We start from the raw sequence: 14,836 nt of genomic DNA on the forward strand, positions 1-14,836 counted from the left end.
CTGCGAACAGGCTGTGCAAGTTTGCTACGAGGCACTGGGATGCCCCCTGCAGAAGGGGCACTGGGTCTGGGCAAACCACTCCTCATCCCTGCTGTCCCTGCCGGTCTGGTAAGAGTAGTACTGTTAATACCGCTGGCAGGGCTTGGCAAGCCTGAACTCTGGGCTGCAAGAGGCCCTGGTGAAGAACTGCTGTGTGTCAGCTGGGTGGCTTCTGGAGAAGCAACTGAACCAGGTCCATGGTTACTAAATGCTTTCACTGGTTGTCGGAGAGCTAGGGGAGACGGTGCTGCAGGTGAGCGGAATTTACTTGAAGAAGGTACTGGAAAATAAAATACAGAAGTTACTTTCAAGCTTAAGTTACAGTACAACTGAAATTAAAACCAGGAAATTATTTTATGTGAAAATTCAAACAATATGGAATGTATAATGGAATACAGCCAATCAAGCAGCAATGAGAAACAGGAATTCAGATGTCCTCTTTTCCATGTGTTTTCGATATCGTAACTCTAATGCCCCATTTGCTTACTGCAAATATTTACTTATCTGGATTTGTAAGTAATACTAGTAAGGCTCTAAGTGTTATATCAGTCAAGTCAGAAGAAACAGAAGAGAATATATCTGTTAAAAAGAAATTTACCTGCTTCAGAAACCCGTGAACCTAACTCCCATCCCTGAAAGAACACGTTGAAGAATACAGGATTCTAGTGCGATACCGTCCTTAAATAGATTCAAAGTGTGTTTCAGCTTTCAAAGATGAAATTCTGAGCAAAGAGCATCTTAATGTTTCTTTTATGCTCTTCTTTTTAACCAAATCCTTTGAATTAGAATTCACCTAAAGATATGGTCATGTCCCAGATTTATTGGCTGATGGGGGAAAAAAAGATAGGGTCAGCCAACCCCAAAGAGATTAAGGTGCTGCTATGTAACTTAAACCAGACAACTATACAATTTATAGCCTTCCTCTTTTTACAAACATTATCTAAATTATCAGTATAACTAATATCTGAATTCAAACACTTTGTATCTAAGTTAGTATGTAAACTATAGGTCCTTCTCAAGTCCTTTCTGGGAAAGGTTAAGAAGCCAGTGAAAATCCATGTAGAGGCTTAGACTTACAATACAGCACACTGTCTGCACAACAAGGTGCACATGCAAATGTACTCCACTACCAATTTATTTTTGTACAATATATCTATTTTACTCAATGCTATTAATGCAACAGCAATAATTCTTATTTATTATATACTCAGGAGTTGCTTCTGAATTTTAGTAGACAGCTAGCAGTGAATGACAACAGATCCTCACAGCAAAAATACTGACAAAAAGACGATTCAACGGTTCTTTGATAATGCCAAACCTTAAGCACAATTCTTCAGGAGTATGAGAAATATTTACAAAATATGCATAATGTATCACTAAACAGAATACTTAAACTAATCCATCATCTTAATAATTAAATGATATTTCACTAGCTTTTCAAACTGGTTAGGGTAGGTCAGTAACAGTCAACAATCAGGAAAGAAAACAAAATCACATTTACATTTAGTGAATTTGCATGAACTATTCTTTCTTCCACTAAACAAACTCTTTTACACAGAAACCAAAGTTGACTCCTCTTTGACAGATGTTGTACATAAAGAAGATGATCCTTCACATAGCTTTTATAATCATTTTACAAGGTAGATCCACTAAGAGCATGGAGGAGTGAGAGAAGGGACGAGTACCAACAGGAACGGGACATCCTAAATGGGATACAGAGGAAGCAGTGGTTTTCAGGTTGTATTTTGAAGCCATTCCTTACAGGGGATGTCTAGGAAGATTATTATGTGCCTCACTGCAGATGTGAAGTGGATTTGATTCCTTTCTGGATTATCCAAGAGGGCCTTTCCACTGATAGCAATATCAAACACAGCATGAAGCCACTCATGGGAAAAGCTGACAAAAGGGTGGCAGAGATGTTAACAATACATGACAGCTGGTAAGTAGCAAGGAGAATAAATAAAAACCCTTAAAATAAAAACCTTGGCGTCAAGCCAGAGGATGTATTAAGGAAAGCATTAACAGCAGAATGACTGGACAAGAGCAGCAGCGAAGTGCTCCTAGGACTAGGACAGATTACGTATTAGAAGTTTTAAAAATGTGACATTGCCTGTAACATTGGTGCAATTGAATCTGAAGAATTTCCAAGTGATTCTACAGTGTAAACATAGGGAGCTCTGACCACGAAACTTCTCGTTACAACACCTGCTTGGAACACGAATACAGCATCATGTTAGCAGCTGACCAACAGAGCAATGCCAGTGTATAAAGACTGAATATAGCTTTGGGTCTCTTATAGGCACAACAGGGAAAAGGTTTTTAGGTACCGAATAGAAGCAATGAAAAGTTGTAACTGAAGAAAGCTTGTCACGTTCCCAGTGAAAGTAAGCATCCAGTAAATTAGTCCCCTCCATTCTCTCCGGTTTTCTGTTGACCATATTTTACCATGCTTCCAACTTGAGCTGTCAATTCATAAAACGTTTCCTGTCAGCTCAGCATTGTAGACATTGCTGAGAGCTGCGTTCATTCTTGTACATAAAGGAACAAATTGTTTTCCAATGTGCTGTGAGCTCCGAAGCAGTCCACATGATGCAATCTCTGGTGAACTGCCTAATAATTCTGCTCTACATATAAAGAATTTTGTCTTACAGCAGTTTTGGATATGTAACAAAAGCCAGTTTGGCCTATTTGTAAGACAGGATCACAAAGAGCGAGGTGCTGCCTTAGTCAAAGACTATTTGATAATTGTATACCCATGTGCAGCACTGAGCTGATCCATGTTTAATAAAAACACGTAAACGTGTACGGGTAGTGCTTAACAACTTTACGCAACTCCATCTCAACAACTAGAACCAACTACAATTAAAACATCTGACAACAATAAAAATAAATGGCACTGTGCAGTCACGACATTTAGATTTCCCACCCTCTCTGGATTCTGTCCTGGATTGTGGGCAGGGAGCAAGAGATGCCCACCTGGCCAAGCAGGATGCTGTGAAGTTATCTGGCTTGCACCCCAAGGCCAGCTGCTGCGCACCAACTTGAAACCAGAATCAATTCCGACGCAGTTGTTAAATCATAACCATCGTGATGAGATGATTCAGACTGACGCGAAAGGACAGATAAGGTAAAACAATGGGAATTAAGAAACTGTTCTGTCATCTCAGTACAAGACAGACATGGACCTGTTGGAGCAACTCCAGAGGAGGGCCACAAAAAGGGGATGAAGAGGGATGGAACACTTCTCCTGGGAGGACAGGCTGAGAGAGTTGGGGTCGTTCAGTCTGGAGAAGAGAAGGCTCCAGGGAGACCTTACTGCTGCCTTTCAGTACTTAAAGGGGGCTTATAAGAAAGATGGGGACAGACTTTTAGTAGGGCCTGTAGCGGTCGGACAAGGGGCGATAGCTTTAAACTAAAAGAGGGTAGATTCAGACTAGATGTAAGGAAGCAGTTTTTTACGAGGAGGGCGGTGAAACACTGGAACGTGTTGCCCAGAGGTTGTAGGTGCCCATCCCTGGGGACCCGTTCAAGGTCAGGCTGGACAGGGCTTTGAGCAACGTGATCTAGTTGCAGATGTCCCTGTTCATCGCAGGGGGGCTGGATTAGATGACCCAAACCATTCTATGATTCTGTGATCTGACTGACACTGGATTGCTATATAAGCCTTAGGAAATCTGTTACAGTGAGGTAAAGAGTTATTTGAATGTATTTTGAACTGTTTTACACAAAATGGTAAAAAAAAAAGCCAATGTCCGTGTGTGAAAGGTGTCAAGCTATGTAATGAACAGTATTTTAAGAAACTAAACCCAATTGTTGCTCATAATTTTTTATTCTTTTGAAACAAAAGTCTTGTTTCACTACTGCGCAATGCTTCTATACTTGTGAGAATCTCGGATCAGAAGCAAGAAAATCAACACATCAAGGACTATAAAATAGCAAATAACTGAAAAGGACATGTTGGGTCTGCATTTGCAGTGAGGAATGACAGCAACTATAAGCTGGAGTACGTAACTGGTGGTGCAACATACTCGGTCCCTCATTCTCTAAGGTTTAATAAAATTTTACAAATTATATAAACTCAAAGAGAAGTTAATTTTCTGTACATTTCCACAGCTCCAGACTAGGCCATCGACCTAATAAGTGTTCCAGACACACAGATGAAGGTGAAGGCATGGCCAACTGGAAAGACAGCACGGAAAGCTTTGCCGAAGAATCGAGATGGCGGTCTTATGCCAAAGCAGAACATTGAGAGAACTTCTTTCCATTTGGTATGAAATATTATGAAGACTGTTAGAGACCTCCTATTAAGCCATGTGAATCTGTTTCAAAGTCATTATACTTTGCTAAAACTTCCTGCATGGAATGAAGCTGACTCAAAGAAGTCAGTGTTGTTAAACCACTGAGAGAAACGCGTGCATTTTGTCAGCCACCCTCAGTATCTGCACAAAGGACTCTCACAATCCTTAAAAGATTCTAGCGTATATCGAGCTTATGAATTGGTCTCAAGTGAAATATGATCTTTAAAATGAGATCTTCTAGATTGTAACAGACAACAGAACCAACTATGCTTAAAACCAAAATCATGAACTTGTTTTATCTTAGTAGTGAAATTGAGGCAGTGTCACATACAAGGCTGCCAGAATGAATTAAAAATCAGTTAAAACTTGTCTAATTGTATTAGAGACTCAACATATTTAATTTTCTTCTCAAAAAGAAGCCAGCTTCAGCCATTAGCAAACTGGAATATTACATAAAATAGTCTAATTCCTTGAGAAAAAAAATACAAATCTAAATTACTCTTATGTTGGTGTTAATCTTCCAGTTTTGAGAGGAAGAGAAAGCGCAGGCATGCATGCATGCGCAAAACTAGTTGACATTCTATGCTCATCTTTTCAAGGATAAACTCATGAGCTTTTGTTTCCAGCACAAAGGGCGATACTTTCACTTGTCTGTATATTTTTTTCACAATCAAAAAACGAAAATTTTTTTACAGCTTTTGTTTTAAAAACCTGTATTTTACAATTTTAAAAATTCCTATCCAAATGTAGCCCTAATGAATATGGATTCAGGAGTCTACTTTTCTAATCCTGATTTCCTGATTAGCGCTAGAAGTCACCAATCCTTGGATTTTATCTCAAAATCCAATACTTTTCCTACATGATGCACATTTGTTTTTTTAATGTTTAGACCAAAATGCTATATAATTTGTTACAGCAAGGACCACTTGGTTAATCTCGACATGCAACAGCAATTTGATGAATCTAGAATGTGTGAGATTTAATGCAGGTAAACAATTATCTGAGATTTGCTGGAGCTTGATAAGAGGTTGTAGGTTAATTACCTCCTTTTGTAGATGGAGTTTGAAGAAACTGTTTGGTTTTGAAGGCAGCACGAGGCAAATTTTTCTGCCTTTGCAGAGCTGTTGAAAGACAAGAAGTGTTATATTTGTCTAAGAAGATAAGAAAATTAAGTTTACTGGGAATTTCAGAATTGCATCCACTTGTGAAGCATCAAGGAACAGAGTGAGTAAAACACTCAAAAGCTATTATGACTCTGGAAGTGATGGGGTTTTTTAAATGGTGCTGGCTCTTAATGGCAAAGAGTTACAGAGGAGCGTGTCAGAAATTTTGCAGTGCAAAACGCGCAGATTCTGTAAGAGTAAAGCTTCTTGCAGGGCAAAAAGCCCAGAAAGGCAAAAAAAAATTAATACACCAAAGGGAGAACAAGCCACCTAGCAAACATGCTACAGCAATGAGTGCAAGATTAGATACGAAGATGAAAATTAAACTGTCATATTTGACCTAGCAAGACTAAACTTTTCATTTTAAAGGAGTTTTCAAAAAAATATTCTAACACTATACAAAAGCATAAATCTTTGTCTAAATGTGCTCATCATATAAAAAAGTTTTATTTTTCACTTATGCAAACATAAGCCATTTTGAGAGATGTCTGGGGTTTTTTTCCCCTCAAAAGGTATGCAAGAGGACTCAAAACGAAGACATAACGCCAAGAATTACCAGCTGTCAGCATCTAGACAGCATGACAAAAAACAGTTTTTACTGCTCTTATGTCCTGCCTTTTTTCTAGTAATGTTGGAGGGTTGATACTGCCTTGAAATGACCTCACTACCTACCAGTTACCAAGAGAGAAGCCAATGTTCCAAGAGCTGCAGAATCTTGGCACGGAGAGCATTACCTATTGCCAGAAGGAACGCATCGACTCAGCGTGTTTTCACCACAGCGTATTTAAGAGGGGAAGGGAAAGTAGTCAATGAAATAAAGCTCTGCCTACAGGAAGGCTTCTTAGAATGATAAGGTATGAATAAACATCTCTGCTCACCTCAGTGTATGGAGTTTTATACCAGCATAAAACTGATTGTACTAGCAAGGCTTATTTCCATAGTGAGAAGGAAGAAAGATGGGGGAACAGCTGCGCATAAAGATCCTGACCCTGAGTAAGAAAGCTCAGTAATCCTATCACCAATTGGTGAATATCGCTATAAAGAAGGTAGGGAAAGAGCAATTAGAATCCTAATAATATTAGTTAATCCTTTTCTAAACTTGATAGCATATAATAATCGCCATCACTTTTCCTATCCTTCAGTCAGTGCAAAATTCACAATATTTTGTGAACTATAAAAGAAGTTCATCATGTATTTTACCTTCATTCTGAAATTATGACTAGGTGGTCAATTCATTTTAGTCTTAATAACTAAAACCTGTCATTTTCAACAAACAGCAAAAAGGAATTAAAGTGTTTATAAACATGATAAAATGCTGCTTGTGCCTATTAAGAATAAAATAAACTATTCCTTCTACCAACTAGAATCTAATGCAAAAAAGCATGTGGCAATATGCAATTCTTACTCAACTTCTGGCACATGGTCTTGCTATAAACATTTTTTAAGGCATACCCATAAACAGCCAATAAAGCACAGTAAGATGTTTAAAAATGAGCACAATTCCTAGGAATTTAGCGAGGCAGACCGCTGGCCAGAGTGTTTCTGTCCACAAGTATTCCATTACACCATTTTTTACTGAATCAGTGTTTTTGTTATACCACACAAAATCAAGAACAGCTTCTTCCTTCATTTTTATGATCTTGAATTTAGTTTGCCCTAATTCATTCAGTTGAATTTAAACATGCTACTGCACATCGCACTAAGTTTCTTCCCCTATCATTATTTACACTACTTGCGAGTCAGAGGTGTGGGATGATAGGGAATGGAGTTAAAAAATGTGTATGTCAAATTCCTTCCTTCTCAATGGAGACTCCAGGAAATAGAGACTCAATAGCTAAACAATTATGTGCACTGAATCACTGAAAAGAACTTCAGGCAGTGCAATTCGAGCAATGCCGAGGAAACATGCAGTTTGAGATAAGCATGGCGTGCATGCTTATCCACACTATTTGCTGCTCCTGAAGCGCTCTGTATGCTATTACATTACCTGTCACAAATGGTGCATGCTGAACACACGTAGTTATATTTACTTCTCATCAACCTCACTGGAATACTCTGTTTCCTCAAAACATATCCTTTCTTCTTTTACTCTGAACATGCCAAGCGGCTGGATCTTGGCAAGCAGACTAGTTACTTTACTGATAGTTTGAACAAGCTAGAGCTCAGCTCTTTGAAAAAGTATTATATTTAACTCTGCTTAAAGATTTAACATTCATGTGCTAACAGTGCCAGATAAGTACAAAAGTATCACGCACAATCCACTAGAAAGCACGTAGCTCCTGTGTGGAAGCCACCCTGGAAGTTCTACAGCTTTGCACAATCTGTGTGGTGTAGGACGCAAATACAGAGACTTCCTGTCATTCTAACACTTGAAAGTCTAAAAGATACCTATTCCTTGGAGAACACAAGTATTACTGTATCTTCCAGTGTTTTAAGGTGAAATATTTAATAGCTTTCATATAAAAAAAGTACTTTCTGCATAACGGCATGGAGAACCAGATGTAAATTAAGATTCTAATAGTTACAACTACTATTTAATTCACTCAATCTCTTTTCGAAAAGAATTTGGATTTTTCAGAACATTACAGCTAAAACTTAAAATGCCAAATGTTTTTATGTTTTACAGTTGTACTTCTAAACATATTATTAGTATCTTCCCTCTACTCTTTAAGCAAGCATGTACAATTTGCCTACGTAACCATAACAGGAATTGTCTTTTCAGAAACTTACTGGATTCCTAACTCATTTTCGAATGCCAGCAACCATAGCAAGTTCAGTATCGCAGCCACAGCAAATGTGCAAGTAAATTATGAACAGCAGATCTTTGACAAGGAGAAAAGTAGTGACCTCGGGTGGCAAGCCAGCATCCTTGCAAAGGTAAGCTCATGCAAAACTAGCAGGTATATGAGGAAGCTTTGAATCCCAAGACCCAGAAGTCATTGCCAAGGGAAAACAAAAATTGGCTGCAATTTAACAGTGCTTTGTGCAAGGTGACAAAATATAAAACCAATAAAACAAAAAGTATACAATAAAAAGGACACAATTCTGGAAATTTTTATACAATGTACAGTTTTGCAGAAAATTTTTAAATCCAGACTAAGCAAAGATACTTACTCATTGACTTCATACACAAACCGTTTTACGATTGTCAATAGCAAGACTCTGACAAACATCTGTAAGAGCAGGGAAACTGTAAAAGCTAGAAATCTGGGCTTTATTAATGATACTTAACTTACATTTGAATGTAAGTTCGTCTAGAGTCGTTCACGTTTGGGGAAAGATTTCCATGAAAGGCAAGCAAATTTACCTAATAATTTCTGTGATTCACAATCCATCCACAAGTTGAAAGAAATTATATATGTATAAACATAAGTCACGCTACTTTGGCTCCTGCAATGAAGTAACTCACTAAATATTGAATATCGAGACTTCTACTGTCTGATCTTTCCATAAAGTTTCACTGTGTATATACTTTTAATACTGGAAACAACCTTCTAACCAACGAAGCTGCCCTCTGTGTTCTTCCTTTCCCAGTTCACTCAATTTTAAAGCACCAAATAAAATCTGTACAGATATTTACTAAAAATATTTTTTCCTTCATTTTCTTTTAGGTCATTTTGATTATTCTTCCCATCACAAAAATAACACAGTCGGAGAGCTGGTATCCAACTGCTCTAAATGCTTTATAGTTTGAGAAGCATGCCTAACAGATGACAGTCCTGCATTTGAACTACACACATGCCATTTCAATTGTACTTCCCACCTTCTGAGCATTTGTGAAGGCTGGAAGAAGGGGGCAAGGTGAAAAGATGCAGAGGTAACCCATATGAACAATCACAAGGTCACATTAACTTGTTTGGCTACAGTATCACACAGCTGGGACTGACTGTCCGCACAACCCTTACATCTGGTCTGAGTCACTACAAAGATAGAAATCTTGTAGTCATTGGCGTGGTCTGTATTCCTTATTCTGTATTTAACTGTATTTGGTTGCATTAACACACTGTTTTGAAAGGACTAGTTCACAAGGCCAGCTAGGTATGCCAGTATGCCTTTACTGTTCAATGGGTAAAAAAGAAAATTTGTTTCATTCACAAATATTACATTTCCTGCCAAGTATTTAGATTACCGATGAACTTTTATCACAGAGCTTTTATAGTTCAAAGCTCTACACATAATATTCATAATGTGTTCTCCCCTTGAAAATGTCACACAAGATTATTAATTCTGAAACTTGTTTTAAAGTAAAATGGTCAGGAAACATTTAAACAACAGGAACTGTCAATATTGACACATAAAGAAGCAGTGAATATTTAAGTTTCATTTGCTTTGGCTTCTTTAAGGTCACCATTTTTAAGAGACTTGTGAGATTAGCAGCGTTCTCACATCAGTAGTTCGCTTTTGGACAAACTAGCAGCCACTCGCCCAGCAATGGGCTAGTTTGTTTCATGGGACATAGGTTCACCCAAACCTTTTCTGAGAAATACCGACACTTAAAAAAAGTAAATAAAGTCTGCAACTGAATATATAATTTCCAGGTGACAAAACAAAAGAAGAAAATAAACTGCAAACAAAGGTTAAACTTGCATGAATGATTTCAGATGAGGTTTCACTATTTAAAAAAAAGCAATAAACATCATCTAGGTAAGTATTTTCATAGCCTAGTAAGTTTTTGTAGTCTGAAAATAAAATTCAACAGTACAAAGCACTACACCTTCTGTAAATCACAGAAAAGAAATGGTTTCTGAAATGTGTAACACTACTGTATTTATACTATAGTACTTTTACATATGCTGTTAGGAAACCATGAATGGTACCTTAATAATAGATGGGGAATTCTTTGAATATACTCCGTACCAGATTTTGTGTACCAAAAAAGGAGTTTTTCACACAGATATGATTAAAAATCAAGATTAGCATCTCCAGTGTGACATGCAATGTTTGTCTTTGCCATAAAACTGGAAGACAGCTGAGTACCATCACTTAATTCTGAAATATACACTGAAATGTCACTAAAGGTACTTACTGGCTGAGGCTTGAGGTTGAATGCGAGGTATTCCTCCATTTGGCACTTGGAAGTTTGAGTCACTTCTGCTGTTTTTCACAGACTCAGCTTGGATGTTAGATGTCCTGGACAGGTTTGGAAGACTACGCCTTAGTTTTTCTGCATGAAACAATACAAAAATACCACATGTAGTCTGATGCCAGACAAAGTTAATACTTAAAGGGGGCCTACAAAAAGATGGGGATAGTCTTTTTAGCAAGGCCTGCTGCGACAGGACAAGGCGTAATGGTTTTAAACTAAAGGAGGGTAGATTTAGACTGAACGCAAGGAAAAAATCTTTCACAACGAGGGTGGTGAAACACTGGAACGGGTTGCCCAGAGAGGCGGCAGACGTCCCATCCGTGGAAACATTCAAGGCCAGGCTGGATGGGGCTCTGAGCAACCTGATCTAGTTGAAGATGTCCCTGCCCATTGCAGGGGGGGTTGGACTAGATGACCTGTAAAGGTCCCTTCCATCCCAAAGCATTCTGTGATTATATGAAAGTTCAGGTTATGAACCCATAGTTGAACCCCAAATCTAACTGACACAAAATATTAGCCATATAAAACTACACTGCAAATTTAAAAGTATATTTTGTTACATTACAGTTCTTCCATTATCTTGAATTAAAGTTCTATATTATTCTCAGATCCATCATATACAAAATATTTATATAAAAAAGCAAGAATGTACATTTTTCACTTGTGGTGTAAAAAGTCCAGCATAGTGTGTTTTAAAATTGAAACATATCTGGATTATGATTCTCTGGGTTTTGTTCTACCGTTATGGAGGCACTGAATTTGCAGTTTTGCACACTTTTTGAAGTCTTTACCTAGAAAGTTATTTACAATATAGAATGCCTACCTGAAGATTAAAAACACATATTAATTTCCTGAGTCAATTTTTGGGACTACCCAGTCTCATATCAGCACATTATACAACAAATAACAGCCACCCACTTGGAAAGAAACTCTTCACAGGCATCATTCAAAATTATTGAAGCGTCCAGTTATGCTTCATCTTTCACATATGACTTGACTATCTATTCAGCTAATATTGGTTCTTCAAGGATCTTCTAAAATTTGTACCATTGCTCACAGAATACAAAAAGATGCCATTAAATATCTCTCAAGTCTAATGACATTCTGTGTATCTCCAACCCATGCAGAGCTGGGTTGATGACATACTTTGGATAGAAGACTGCAGATGCCTTGTCAGGATGAGCGGCCAACCTGATTCTGTAGAGGGATGGAGGGAAGAAGTACGCTAACCATGCACAAGCACTGAAGATGAAAACAAAGAGTCTTCATAGCCTTAATATTCCTACAAGTGTACTTTCTGCACTTAGTAGTGTGCATTGCAGTTGGTACATTGTTGAACCCTGTCAACGAAATTTCCCTCTAACCATTCGAGAGGGAAAAAAAAAAATCCCCAACAACTCTTCTTGGCTGCTGCTATATCAATTCTGAATATCCAAGCCATTCAGCTGCACAAAAACCACCGCAAGAGAATTCCTTAGAAGTGTTTCAGAAACACATGATCACATGCTCTGTTTTGATCCCTCTGGTATGTGGGATACCAGCTTTTGGTACCTTGCCTCTCATGGGATGTTTTTGTTGTAACTCATCTAGCATGCATTAAGACTTTCACGAAACCCTAGAAAAGAACGGGAAAGGAATTCTCAACTAAGTCACAATATAACTGATTAGCTTTTGTGTTGTACATTTTCCTATATACCTAAAACTTCCCCAAACCACTATTACTAGATGAGACTTAAGCTAACTCTTCCAAAGATATTCTTGAATAGCTAATTAAATTTGCAGGATCACCTTCCCCAAAAGCTCTAGCCTAGCACACTGATTTTCCTGATTAAAATTCTAAAATTTCTTAGTCAATGAAATTCTGTAAGTGGCACAGACCTCTCTGCTATATTAGATGTAAAAACCACCCAGAAAATAAACTGTTTAAAAATGCATTTCTACATCATCTCTACTGCAGACACTTTGCATCCAGCTTACCTGAAAGGTGAAAAAATAAGGTGAATTCTTAATGTATATTAAGATATAAATGTATATTATTTCTGAATTTAAGATTTTATTTGCCAGATAACAACTACATTTGTTAAAATGGGAATACGCTTGCAAAAATTCAGCCCAATTAAAGGAGTTTCTGCCAGATTGCTACCAGGAAAAAGTACATTCAAGATGGAAAATGATATCAGGATATGATGTTTTGTTCTATGCCAATATAGTCTAATTGTATCAAGTTTACTGCAAGATTTTTTTATTACGCAGCAGTTTGCAGAGCTTTGAGACATCTAAAGTATCGAACAAAGGCATGACTCGAGTACTAATACTTTTAAGGCTGTATTCATGCTCAGAGAGTTCAGAGTCCTGCACTGCCAGAAGAAAGCATTTGGCTATCTCACAGGTGACAGGCATGCATAAATTGCCATGTTACTCTTATCTGACCACAGTTACTTTCTCTGCATTTTATTCTTTTGTCTGCAAGGCCTAACCCTACTGGTGAATGATAGTTTCCCTTGGGCTCTGCTTTATTTTAGTGCATTTGCCTGCCAAAGATAGAACTCGGTCACCACGAAACTCGGTTACACCCAGAGTGACCGGATAACATCTAAAATAAATATAAGCCTGTCAACTCATCTGACTGTAAGTGTTCCCCAGCAGACTTTAAGCTTTGCTTCCTCTCCTTTTTCATCAACAACTCTGAGATTAAACCATGATGTCACACAGGCATATAGTTTCAGCACTGCACACTGACCAAAATCCTTTACAGGAACTACACAACTACTTGTGTAATGAATTTGAGACAGAGCTTTTTACCTTCATTTTTGACATTACTAGTCTGCAAATCTGTAGGATGGCCTTGAAGCGAAAGACGAGGTTGCTGTAAACGGCTAATCATAGGTTGGGGTGACACTCTACTGTATTCTATGCTTCGAGCAGGTGATCGGGAGCGAGGTGAATTCCTTGGAGATTGTTTTGGTGAAGGCCAGGGAGAACTGCGAGGTGATGGTGAGAACCTGTTAACAGCAGGGTGCACTGCGTGATGCGTGCCATCTTCTTCATCTTCTAAACTCTGTGCATCGAGCTCCTGATCGCTGAACGTGCCTCGCCTTGTAGAATTGCAAGAAGAACCAGAACTACGCCGAGAAGCAGATGCTGCATACTCTTGCCGGAGGCCTGGCAACAATGAGAACATTGTGTACTTCCTTCCAGCCCACAAATGGTTCAAACTAGAGACAGTGCATGCGAATATCTATCCAGTGCTCAAACTCACATTTGGCTCACCCTAACTCCTTTTATTTGAGGCATTAAATTAATTCCAGATTAGTACCAAAATAGTTATCTACCAGCTGATAATGTCTTGAAATAAGTAGGTGAGGTCATTCCTTTTCCTACTACAGCAATTATCAGTATAGGTGTGTTGTGTACTACTTCATCTCCTCTCCCAGGCTGGATACTAGCAACACAGGCTACGCGTTAATTTTGATATCACGTAACATCCTACAACAATTATACCAGCCACAATGAAATGTCTTTTGCAATGTATTAGTAAACGTAACAAAAAAGCTACATGATAAACTACCCCTAGAGAAACTAGAGTTGTTAGACCAGTGGTCTCCGAAGTGGGGTGTACGCAAAACAATCCACTGGGGTGCAAGAAGAAAATTTTGTACTACTACTAAAATAATAATATATTTAAAATAGCATTTATTTTATCTTTATCTCATCCTTTTTAAATTCCTATTTTTGTGTAAGTACGTTTCTATCTGTGTGTATGTAATATAATAATAGGGTAGTACATGTATATAATTTAGAAAAAAAGAATATACATATATTGGGGGGTTGTGTTTTTTTTTTCCACTGACAGGGATATGCAACAAAGAAGTCTGGAGAGCACCTAGTTAGACAGCTGAAATTACTACCACTTTCTCCAGTCTCAAAGGGACAAAGACAGTAAGTCTCAACTAAATCTATAATAAAAGAGAGACATCTACATAGGTGCTTTTCTTCACTATTCTTTGCCATATTGAGTTTACATTTTGGTGATTTAAATAATGGTTTAAGCACTGATGTCAACAAGACTGGATTACATCGGGAAGGCACAGATCTCCTGAGAAGTCTGGTGGCAGGCAGTAGTCCAGTCTAATGACCATCCTTTTAGCACATACTATATGCTACAAATTCATACTCTCTCTAGCATTTCTTTTGTTCCTAAAGAATACTTATGCACAGCAACTTCCTTTCCTTATCCTGGAGGCAGAAGT

General features: G+C 38.0%; 1 protein-coding gene and 1 long non-coding RNA gene across 6 annotated transcripts in view; one reads left to right on the forward strand and one right to left on the reverse strand.

Moving 5' to 3' along the window:
* Positions 1-14,836, reverse strand: part of SLAIN2 (SLAIN motif family member 2) — a 38,838-nt gene that overhangs the window by 4,763 nt on the left and 19,239 nt on the right. For 4 of the 5 annotated variants that reach the window (XR_014228521.1, XR_014228522.1, XM_082315342.1 and 1 more), the window contains exons 5-8: positions 13,389-13,748; positions 10,527-10,664; positions 5,381-5,458; positions 1-319 (exon numbers count right to left, since the gene is read on the reverse strand). Coding sequence is in view for 3 of the 5 variants with exons in the window: in XM_082315342.1 (XP_082171468.1) it covers positions 1-319; positions 5,381-5,458; positions 10,527-10,664; positions 13,389-13,748 (895 nt within the window). In the remaining 2 variants the exon portion in view is untranslated. The remainder of the gene's footprint in view (positions 320-5,380; positions 5,459-10,526; positions 10,665-13,388; positions 13,749-14,836) is intronic. The other variant, XM_082315344.1, reaches the window with a different exon arrangement.
* On the forward strand, positions 6,149-10,073 carry LOC309592209. Its single transcript, XR_014228524.1, has 3 exons — positions 6,149-6,354; positions 8,223-8,377; positions 9,112-10,073. It is a non-coding gene; the product is annotated as an uncharacterized lncRNA (long non-coding RNA).

Source organism: Platalea leucorodia, assembly GCF_965183815.1.
Source record: "Platalea leucorodia genome assembly, chromosome: 6".
Taxonomy (NCBI): domain Eukaryota; kingdom Metazoa; phylum Chordata; class Aves; order Pelecaniformes; family Threskiornithidae; genus Platalea; species Platalea leucorodia.